At 38.5% G+C, this 11,680-nt stretch overlaps 1 protein-coding gene across 1 annotated transcript; it reads left to right on the top strand.

Moving 5' to 3' along the window:
• The first annotated feature begins 239 nt into the window (after positions 1-239).
• On the top strand, positions 240-8,603 carry LOC131574330 (sorcin). The gene is made up of 8 exons (XM_058828770.1): positions 240-439; positions 1,168-1,251; positions 4,377-4,446; positions 5,153-5,196; positions 6,239-6,386; positions 6,541-6,654; positions 7,103-7,161; positions 7,852-8,603. The coding sequence occupies exons 1-8, from the start codon at positions 392-394 to the stop codon at positions 7,876-7,878; spliced, it is 594 nt and encodes a 197-aa protein (XP_058684753.1). The 5' UTR covers positions 240-391; the 3' UTR covers positions 7,879-8,603.
• The last annotated feature ends 3,077 nt before the right edge of the window (positions 8,604-11,680 follow it).

Here is an 11,680-nt window from a genome sequence, read left to right as displayed (position 1 = left end):
TGACAGCTGCTGGCCGGGAGCCGCCGGCCACCTCACCACCCTCAGCGCTCCCCGCCCGCAGCCCGCACTGACAGACCCAGTCCCGCCCCGCGGTGCGGGCGGGCCCGAGGCCTGTGCCGGGAAATGCCGCCGCGGGGCCACGGGCCTGTACCACCGTGCCGGAGGGGGAACTCGGAGGGCAGGAGATCGGAGGGGGTGGTCCCTCAGCTCCCGACGGCACCGGCTGGCACCGCCCGCTGCCTGGTGACGGAAGGTCGCCGCTTGCCCCGCCCGGGAGCTGGTGGGACGCGGGCTCCGGGAAGCGCCGGGGCTGGAAGTCGCCGCCCTCCCTCCGTATCCGGGTGGTTGCTCCCGGGCGCAGCCGGACCGCCGGAGCCGGTGCCAGGCGAGAATGGCGTATCCCGGGCAGCCGGCGGCCGGCGGGTTCTACCAGGGCGGGGTGAGTGGGGCTGGGGCCCGCGGGGGGACGTGGCCGGGGACGGCGGTGGATGTGGCCGGGGCCCCGCGGGGGATGTGGCCGGGGGCCCGCAGGGGATGTGGCCGGGGACAGCGGTGGATCCGGGTGAGGCGGGGCCTGCCCGGTCTCCGGCACCGCTCCCGCCGGGAGGGGCCGCAGGCGCCAGCTCGGGGCCGCGCCGACGGGAGAAGGGAGGGAAGAGGCAAATCCCCCGCAGCGGCTGTGGGGGGAAAGTCAGTGCTGAGGCTATTATTAAGTGACTTTCACTTAAGAATCAGTTTTATTTAAGGATTTTCACACTTGATGAATATTCTTCCATGTATTTGCCCTAGACATCTGTTTCGCTCAACTTTCCTAAAGTGGAAAAAACAATTTGCAGTGCCTTGGTATTTCTTCAGCATGCGGTTTCCTGCTAGGGGTAGAATAAAATGAAACCGTGGTGAGATAGACCAGGCTATATCTAGAACAGTCCATTGCTCCTATGCAAGATTTTACACTGATCTGCTTACATTACAATACATTAGTATATCGGTACTGAAATTTAGAATTGGTTTGGGTTTTTTTTTTCATGAGGAGTTTTAGTTTTGGTTGATTTCGTTATTTTAATTTTTTTTTTTTGGTGCAGTGTGTACATAAAAATGTAAGTCAATACGTATAGATCCTTAACTGAATGATTCATTTTAAATTCATTTTCTTTTTGATTTCCAAAGTATGGAGGGGCTCCAGGAGGACCAGCATTCCCTGGACAAGCTCAGGATCCTTTGTATGGTTATTTTGCTGCAGTAGGAGGGCAGGTAAACTTATAAAATGTTATTTACTTCTTGGATTTATTTTTTTTTTCCTGGGGAATATGCTCTGCTTTTGGAAGGAGGAATGCCTAGTATTTGCAGTGAGGAAAACTGATGTTTCTAGTTAAAGAAAACCCAAATGCATAATTGTTTTACTTAGCTCACTTGCTATATATAGCTATATTGGTCTGTGTTATAGTTGCATCCATACAAGAGCTATACATTTTGAATAATGCTGTTAGTTTCTGTATATGTAAATACATACATACATATACAAACATAGGCATGTATGCCTCAATTTCCTGTATAGGTATATACAGGGAATATATAGATGCTTGAAGTTTTGTCATGGAATTGTGACTCAGCTCTGGGCTGGTGAATGCTGCCAGGTTTAGGAGAAGGAAAAGAGAAACTGTAGAAAGCATGGGCTGTGGAAATGGCCTGTCTAAGAGCAGGAAATGCTAATAGGAAAGAGGTCATTACGTGATCTTAATAGACTCAAAGATGGAAAAGCAATTATGGGTTGTGCCATCATCTGGGTTTACTGGTAACAGAGAGTAATTATTCTTCTAGAGGAAAGGCATTCACAGCTTTTTTTTTTCCTTCCCTGTCATTCTGCACTGCATTTTTAATTTCTTCCTGTAATTTTGTGGTATATATTGTTTTTGTATGATTGTGTATGTTGTTAGAAGTTAGTGCTGTTTGGACTGTATTAGAGTTTAGGAGCAGTTAAGTTAGGTTTATTGAGTTGAAGGTCCTTGTTTGTTGGCCATATTACAGCTATTTATTGCACACTTGCAGGGTGTGTGCAGATCTAAAATTCTGCTCTTGGATATGTTATCCTCAAGTAGATACAACCACAACATGAAAATTTGAATTCATCAATATTAGCAGATGTTCAGATTCCCACCATAACTTGGATTAGTTTTGTTCTCTTTGTCACTCTTGAATTAATAATGCATCTTGCAGTCTATATCTTACTTCCTTCTAACTGCTTATGAAAATATTTAGACTGTGTGTTTTTCTAGTAAAGGACAACACTGGAATGACCTCTGTGTAGTGAGGCCTTTCTGAGAAGGTGGAGCCCAGAGCTGAGTTCTGCTGAATGTACTGACAATTTGTCTGCCAGCTGAGATGCCTCTACGTGCAGGTGCCACCTGGATGTGCGCCAGGAATCAGCAGTGGAGCCAGTAACTGATGCTGGAAAAATGAATAAGCTCCTATTGTAAAGAGAAAGGGAGGTAGCAGCAAACAGGATATGGCGCTGTGGAGAAGAGGTGGCAGGAGCTGGATCTCAGCTAAAAGTAGACCATGCCCAGGTTTCTCAAGTGAGGCATGGATACTGGAAGCTGGGGAACCAGTGGATTGATGGGTTTGATCAAGTTAGCACTTAAGAATACTTAAGTTATGCTAATACTTAAGTTATACTAAAATGCTTTCTGCTTGTAGAAATCATTCCTTACTGAAATTAACTCAGTAGCTTTTGAAGTTATCCTTAGAATCTGAGGTGTCTTTTTCTGGTACCAGTGGCTGTGCAGAAGCCAAAACCCTGTAAGGAAACAGTACAATATAACAGATAAATTATCAGTTGCTTTTATGGCCATCCATGCAACTCTGTAAAAGGCTGCATCTCAGTTACCTATATGTACTTATTTTAAAATTAGTACATTTTGGTTATGGTTTGCTGCTCTCTGTGTTGTTTTTATGCCTATATAATATATAATGTTCTCTCTGAGCTTTCTTTGAAGCAGTTTACAACAGGGATCTTGTCTTTGACTTGATGAATTAGTTTCCTTTGTTTACAGAAGAAAGTCAAAAGTATTGTTTCAAATCTATATTCAATTGAGTCTGTCTTTGTAGGAAGTAGTAGTTTATTTTTTAGCCTGTTTGCAAAGCCTATATGCGTTGTCTAGTTTAACCTGCTTATGTTCTACTAAAAAAAGAAACAACAAAGACAAGCATCTTTTTGGTAATGTTAATCTTGATTACAGTCATGCTTCTCTATCTTCTCTATTTTAAAGTTATGCAGTTCCTATCTTTATTTCAGAAGGTATAGAGCTATTGAACAGATTAGTTACTTAATATTAGTGGCTATTTCAAAGCTCTTTCTTTTTCCCCCATGTGAATAAAAAGTATTAAATACATCTATATTACTAGAGTGATGGAGTAGATTGGAAGCAAATTTGAGTTTAGCTGTCATTAACTTTACCTAGAATCAAAACATTGTTGCCCTTTTTTTCAGATCTTGTCAAGTATTATTTAACATAGAACTACTATTTGTCTTATAAACAATGATACTTAATATCTGAAAGTTACCAGGCTGTGCTGTTCACACCTTTTCATTAGTAGCATATTTCTGTTCTTAAAAAAAAAAGAGCTTTCAAAAGTGGGTTTAAATGCATTAGGGCAAACATAACATAACATTCTGTAACAAACAGAATCACAGAACATGCTGAGTTGGAAGGAACCCACAAGGATCATTGAGTCCAACTCCAGACCCACTAAAGATACCCCAAGAGTCACACCAAATGCCCAAGTGTGTTCTTGAACTCTGTCAGGATTGGTGCTGTGATCACTTCACTGGCTCAGCCACTCTATGGGCAAAAATCCTTTTCCTTATATCCAACCTAAACTCCCGTGCCTTGACTTCTCATCTTCTAATGCTCTACAGAAGTGTCATGATTTTTTATGTCTACAGACATAATGTTCCATTCCTGAATGAGATTAAATTGAACTCTGTGTGAACCAAACTTCATGTTGGGGATGTGAGGAATAAAACTTAGAATTCCACCTCCACTTCTGGCAGCTCTTTGCTTTCTATGAATTGGCAGTTGTTTTCACCATTTGGCTCTGAGCAAGATTTGTTGGAAATGAGGCATTTTCCAAGCTATGTGGATTGGTATATTTTCTGAGTTTGTTTAGTTTTTCTTTCAAAGTTTATTGCTTTCTACATTTGCTTGTTCTGCTAGCAACTTAATGTTAAAAAAACACCAGGAATTTTTATATGTGTGAGTTACGAGGATGTCTTGAAAAGGATAACTAATTGAATACCACTGGAAAGGGAGTGGGTACTGGGAATAAGCAGCCTGGGAGAGGGTATTAATAGCTGATACATCTTCTGTTATCGAAAGGATGGACAAATAGATGCTGATGAGCTACAGAGATGTCTCACCCAGTCAGGGATTGCAGGAGCATATAAACGTAAGTTAATGATTTAAATAAACAAGCAAATCTAAAGCACACTAATTCTTCTTCCCATTACTAGAAAACACGTGTAGTTGTGCCTTCTGCAGAGCTGGGGTTTTTCCTTTGCATGGCAAATGGGTTTCCTTTCCATCTCTTGGACATGTGAATTCTCTGTATTCAGTTCTGTGTGCCAAGGACTTGCCTTCTCAGCCTCCTTAGTTCCCCACTCTGCTGGGCTGTGGAGTTGAAGTGGTTTGTTTTGTAATGGACAGACAGTTCTTAAAAAGGTGCTTTGCTTTGGTTTGAACTGAGCTTTGATACTGACCAAAATCTGTGGCAGGACTCCTCTGCTGGGATACCTCCTGTTTGCAGCTTCTGTGAGTGAAACTGGCTTCCTCAAGTGGTGTCTTTTGGGGGGAACGTAAAAGATTACTTTGAAACCCAAAATGGTTGTGAATTAAGAGCAAGTTAATTTTAAATATAACTTGAATTGCCTCTAAATTGTCTACTGTCAGTTTTTCTAACAAATAATGGCTCTTACTTGGATCAAAAATATGGTATGGCTGTATATGGGGGGAACCAATTACATAATAGTTTATATATTATAATATATAATCAGTATATAATTTAAATTTATAATAAATCTGAAATTGTATGTTTAGATAAAACTGAAGATTATGCTGTTAACATAATTTATTTTCCCTTTTTCTAATTTTAACAGCTTTTAACTTAGAGACTTGCAGACTTATGATCTCAATGCTGGATGTATCCTTTCATATGAAAAGTAAACATTTTTGCATTATGTAAGCAAAGATGAGACAGCGCCAAACATTTGGGAAATGCTTTTAGTTTCCATTCAGCCTTCATGTGATCAGTTTTGTGATCATTGTGATTGGGAAGCTACAAAACTCCATTCTCACTAATTTTAACAAATTAAGAAATAATAAATAAATTAGGCTCTTGGTGACCAATCATTTTACAGCAAGTGGTATCCCTCTAACCCTGGGGAACTGTTTCTTTATAGAATGTATGAAGAGTCACGTCTGGTGGCCCAGAATAAAATATTGTGCAAATAATTTATTGTGATTTTCAAATAGGACAACTTTCAAATTTCTCATCCTTCCTAATGAATTTAAAGCACTTGTAGTACACAGCCTGAATACAACCTAAGTCCCGCTAAATCCTGTTCCATGAATGAATCATGTTTGAGTGTCTAATGGAACTGTATATGGCCTTCAGCAGTGGGACCTGTGGAAGACTTAGGTATACTGTGTAAGGTTGGTATATTTGGAGTTTTTTAAGCCAAAACTTAAAATGAAAGCTGTCCTGCTTAAAAAGAAAAAAGCAGAAATTAAACTGGAAGGGCTCTTAGCTCATCTTGAACAAACCACTTAGAGTACAAGAGAACTGATATTACAACAATTTATTCTTTGGCATCTATTTTTATTTCAGCTATGTATTTAATTGGTTACAATTATGTAGCAGCAGGTAAAACAGTAGTGTGTCAATTAAAGTAGAATTCACAAAGAGAAAATGGCTTTAGCAGGTTTCACTGGGAAGAAGTGGGGAGAGCAGGTTCTCTGAGGTTCTCTGACCTTAGGTTTTGGGTATGATTACCTCCATCTGTGCTGGGGCATGCTTTAGTTAGTTTTCTACAAGATAAATTAATAATAGTAAAATTGTATTAATATTGGCTGTCAAGTAAGAGTTTTTAACTACAGAGAGATGCCTTTTTTGATTTTTGTTTGTCACTTATTGTTGGAGGTTTTGTTTCGTTAAGAAATGTTTGTCTTAGCTTTGAAATCAGAGGGATATGTCTGGCACACTGGGATTTAATGAGTTTAAAGAACTCTGGGCCGTGGTCAATGGCTGGAAGCAACACTTTGTAAGTTTTGACAGTGATGGAAGTGGCACAGTGGATCGTCAGGAACTGGAGAAAGCCTTGATGGCTATGGGTAAGTTGTGAAGTGTTCTTGCCTCTGACACTGACTTACACCATTTCCCAGTTATCATCCTGCAGTAACTAACACATGATATTTCCAGTGAAAACATCTTGAATTCTGTTAACTTACCTGCCTTTTCAAAGTAAGACTTTTTATTTTCAAATAGGATTTAGACTGAGCCCACAGGCTGTGACTGCAATCACAAAGCGATACAGCACTCAAGGAAAGATTGCATTTGATGATTACATTGCCTGCTGTGTCAAACTCCGAGCTCTCACTGGTATGCTGGATTATAGCCTTGCTACTGTCATCCCCATAATTTATTTTTATTTAATAAAACCTGATTGTTCACTTATCTCAAGTTCAGCTTTGGTGTACTACGAAAGAGGTTTCTATCAGTAGTCTACAGACAACTATAGATCAGTATTATTTAAATTCCCATGAAAAAAAGGACTTTATACTAATGCAGGGTTTACTTGAGAGACTGGAAGAGTTATGTTACCAATATTGGGGGAACTTTGTTTATTAATAGAATATAAAGGATTGTATATGATAAATAACAAAACTTTTGAATGGGAAATTAAGTCTTGGAATGAATTGCAGTATTCTCCATCATGTTCTCCTTCATGGGATTTGGGGAATTTTAGTAAAGTACTATACACTTTTAAAAAATTGTTTATTTGTAGTTCTTCTTACCTGGTTTCTGTTTTCTTAATGAATTCTTGCAGAATGCTTTAGAAGAAGGGATGCAACTCAGCAGGGTTTTGTGAACTTCCACTATGATGATGTAAGTAAATTTTAAGGAATCTATTAAAACTCCAGGGTAAAACAAAAGAAAAACTTACAACAATCAGTAATGATTTGAGTTTGTGTCTATCCTTCCTACACATACAGTGAGAACCCAGAAGTTCTGGGGCTTGTTGAGTATTGTCTTGAAAATCTTTTGTGTATTTTACAGAGTTCTATAAAATGTTTACTTTTCTCTGAACTTCTCACCAGCATGGTTCAAGAAGATCCAGGAAGCTACATCACTTGCTAGTATTTTTTTTTTTTTTTTTTTTTTTCATTTTCTATTTTAAAGCTTGGTAGGCATTTTTCCTGGGCAAGGTTGGTAGGAACAGACATGAATCACACTGTCAGACTTGTGGGTCTTGGCTTTCTAGCAACACCTGTGCAGCAAAAAGAGAACACTAAAATGAAGTCATCCTGGATTTGGGTGTTTTGGGGTTTGGTTGGGGTTTTTTTTGGAGCAGGGAGTGAGGAGGACCATGCGTGATAATTTTTATTTTTGTTGTTTTCATTAAGGAGATGCTTTGCTTCAATTAAGTATTTGCTTATTTTCATATGTATTTTAAAGCTTTACTATTCATGGGCTGAATTTCTTTACAGAGAAGTGTAGCAACAATGAGTATTGTAGGAGAAAAAGTAAAATCTCGTTCTCTACCATACATCTAATAAGTGGTTATTCTCTTTTCAGTTCATACAGTGTGTTATGAGCATCTAAATCAAAAGGAAGCAAGCTGTGGATGATCATGATTTAATCAAAAGGAAACAAGCTGTGGATGATCATGATTTAACATTCCAGTATGTGTTTTACTTTGCCAAGTCCTCCAATGATTGTGTATCTCAATATTGGGAATTGCGTATTTTATGAAGGTATCACTTTACACACATTTTTTTAGTCTTGATAATGAATATAAACTACTTATGTACTGTTGTCTTTAACTTCCAATCTGTGATTATTAAAGATGCTTTTATTTTCATAAACCTGCAATTCACTATCTATAACTCAGATCTCTCAAATGGTAAGATTTTCAGTCCTGTGTCTCCTTTTTTCCCATGATTCACTAAAATCATTTTCTGGAGTGCAACTTACCTTTTTCTGACTTAAACAGTAACATGTGTATGACTTCAGAGGATACGTATTTTCTTGTCTTTGACAACATAAGACAGATGTACAAACTGAAAGGGTTTTTGGTATGGTCATTTTGCACTGGTCTGTTTGAACATCAGTAAGTTTTGGTTACTTACTTCATCAGCTTTTTTGGAGATGAAGCCTGTGACACTATGCACTGAGTGTAAGAAGTTTTAGAACTTTTTGTAAGCAGGGATGCAACAAAACATAGCAGAGAACTCTTCAAGCCTTGTGCTTTGGTACAGGGGGCTTTGTTCCTGTAAGATTCTTGTTTTGTTTGTGTCACTACATAAAATGCTTTTAAACATACAAAAGCTGTTCTGTGTCAGTTTGTGCATCAACTGTCCCTTCACAGGCAGACAGACTTCAGTTACATGTAAGTGAATGTTTTTATCTCCTCCACTTTAACACCTAGCAAGTGGCCTTCAACTAACACATAAGGGCCAAAACCCACTTGGAGAAAATTCTTGCTAGGTTACTCTTTCAGATCACAGCAGTTGTTACCAATGAAGAGAGAAACAGGCAAGGTTTACTTGTCTGAGGCTCTTCGGGGGAAAAAATGGGATTTTTGTTTGGTGGGGGTTTTCTTGTTGCTTTTGCTGTAGGGATTTTTGAGGGGAAGATGGACATTGTATGGAAAGAGAGAGCAGCACAACTATGCATAGGAAGTACAAACTTTTTTTCCAATGAAGTAAGTTAATGAAACTTTTGTTAATTTTGATCACTTCTGCATACCACAGAGGAATGATATATGTTGTTTTGATGCTTGTGAATATAATGCCAGAAGAATACTAAAAGAAATGTATTTCTTAAATAAGTACATTAGGGCAATTTTGGGGAGGAACCTTTGCATTAAGGAATGAAAGCAAAACTATACATATGTGCATATATATATAAACACACATGCATACACATCATTGGACAAACAAGAGTTCCTCAGAGCAGGAATCTCACTCAAAGCTACTGTATTATACCCTGCTTTGCTTAGGAGATGTCTATTAAATCCAGGTCCTTAGTTTCTAGGCTGTAAATTCAAAGCGGGCTGGTTTTCCCTAAAGAAGCAACTTGTACTTACTGCTTAAATTTAGAATCCTTTGGATATTGCTTATAGTTTCATTTCAGAAGCTAGTTCTCTTTCTACCCTCATAATGAATTTCAAAGGCATGGACAGCATTATTCATCCACATTCTGATAATACATTGTTCCATTGCACGTAAAGTTGGGAAACAGATAGAATACTACCAAAAGTATTTCTAATGGAATGGCCAAAATTCATACAGGTTTGTCTGAGTGTAGCAGCCAACATCAGTTCTGCTGCAGTTCAAAACTTTGACAGCTGAGGAGGTTAATAAGAGTATGAAAAAAAGGCTGTTCTTCCTATAGGGGTTGAATAGACTATTTTGTATAAATATAGTGCTCATCCTTACACTTAATTTCACCCTAAAAATAGTAAGAGATCTTTACGAAAATGTTCATTACCCACACATCTTTACTTCGGCTTAGTGTGTTTCTGGTCTCATAGTGGCTTTGCTGGGATAGAATTAATTTTCTTTATAGCAGCCCAAAGGTTCAGATTTGTAACTAATCAGCATCAATAACACAGCAGTGTTTCAGCTGTTGCTGGGCAGTGCTTGCCCAGCATCAGGGTCTTCTCGGTTCTCACTCTGCAATCATAGTAAGTAGGCTGAGTGTAGGCAAGAGGCTGGGAAGGAATTCAGTGAGGACAGCTGACTCAAGTGGGCCAAAGGACTCAAGATCCAAGGACCCAAAACTCAAGTCTTGCTCAGTTTTTTTCCCCAGGCTGAATTGGTATTTTGGCACCAGCCAGCTACTGGCCAGTGAAATGCTTCAGGAAAACAGTGTGAACCAATATGGTTTTCTTCAGAGATCTTGTAAACAGAAACCAGAGTAAACTGGGAAAAAAAATAGTTCCAAAGCCAGGAGAAAATTCTGGCTTCCTTAAGAAAAAATAGCTTTTTGTTTTACATCAGCATTTCAAAAATCCAGTGTATTCACATGGAATGATGAGATACATCAGCTTTCAAGTTTAGGGAGAAACTAAGCTAACACATAAAGATGCTGAGGAGTTACTACAGAATTTGCTGTCATAGCTAAAAAAAGCCATCTGACTGCTTTGTGAAATTTGCTTCCCCATTAGGAGTAGATTCAGTGGACAGATTGAATATGCAAGTCACCTGCTTTAGAGAAAGTTATTTTCAGAATTAATGGTTGCTCTTTCCTGCAAGGCTGAGAAGAAAACTTACGTGACACCAAGTGAGGTGATTGCTCTCGACCTTTGAGCCAACCACCGGGCACAGTTTCAAAAAGGTATTTTTCCTAGGTTGCCCTCAAGCATGCAAACTAAGGAATAGTAATTTTAGATTTGCTTTGAGAACAGTTAAGCTCCTAAGACAAAGAATTGAGGAACTCACTGGATCATTTTCAACCTTGGAATTTGAAAAATATTTATATTCTACTATTAGCCTTTTCCTGTGCACACAACATCTTTATTTTATAAAGATCTATAAAAAAGAAAGTGCTAAATACGACTTAAGAACAAAATACACACAACAGTCTTTGTCATTGAAAGTCACTTTACTGATGTTACAATATGTTAGTAACATTGAAAACCACAGGCATTTGTATTAAATACTCTTGTAGAAGTGAATACTGTGACGCTGTTATTATTAAAAGTGAGCAGGAATTTAGAACCCCAAATTACAATGATTTCATTTTATAAAAAGCAACCTTTTGTTTCGCTACATGAAAGCCAGATTCATTCAACAGCCCAATGCCTGTAATGTTTATGACAGAAATATCACACTCAAAGCTAGAAAGTCTTAAACTGCAATGCTTCATTTTGATGTTTGTCAAAATCTTACGCTTTTATTACATCAGGTGTGATTTTTAAAGGATTTTAACTAGCAAAGACAATGATATGATGCAAATCATTGTTTTTGCCAATACTAGCCCAGCCACAGTGGTGAAATACAATTATACTTGCCTCTCTCAATAATGGCTAGTATGAGTGAAAAAATAGCTTTTTTTTTACAGCAATGCCCAAGTTAAGCATCAGCACAAAATGAAGGTGGCAGAGCCAGTTGGTATATACCACCCCAAAAGCTTTGCTGAAAGAACTGGTCATACAGTAAATAGTGTTTTCTCAGCAGATTAAAAATTCTGTAATGCTTTGCTATTCTGAAAAAAATACTTTGCATTTATGCAACAATAAAAATAATTACTGTATTCTATATAAAACATTACCTATTGTAATATATTTTTATCCTTAAGAAAAGAAAAATCAGATTATATATTCACAGTTTGAGTATGTTCTGGACTGTATTTCCAAGTGTATAGTATGCAGAGTCTACATAGACAGTGAGCAGGAGTT

This window comes from Poecile atricapillus, unplaced genomic scaffold (assembly GCF_030490865.1).
Source record: "Poecile atricapillus isolate bPoeAtr1 unplaced genomic scaffold, bPoeAtr1.hap1 scaffold_249, whole genome shotgun sequence".
NCBI lineage: Eukaryota > Metazoa > Chordata > Aves > Passeriformes > Paridae > Poecile > Poecile atricapillus.
Note: the sequence above shows the minus strand (reverse complement) of the source record. Positions and strands in the feature narration are given on the sequence as shown.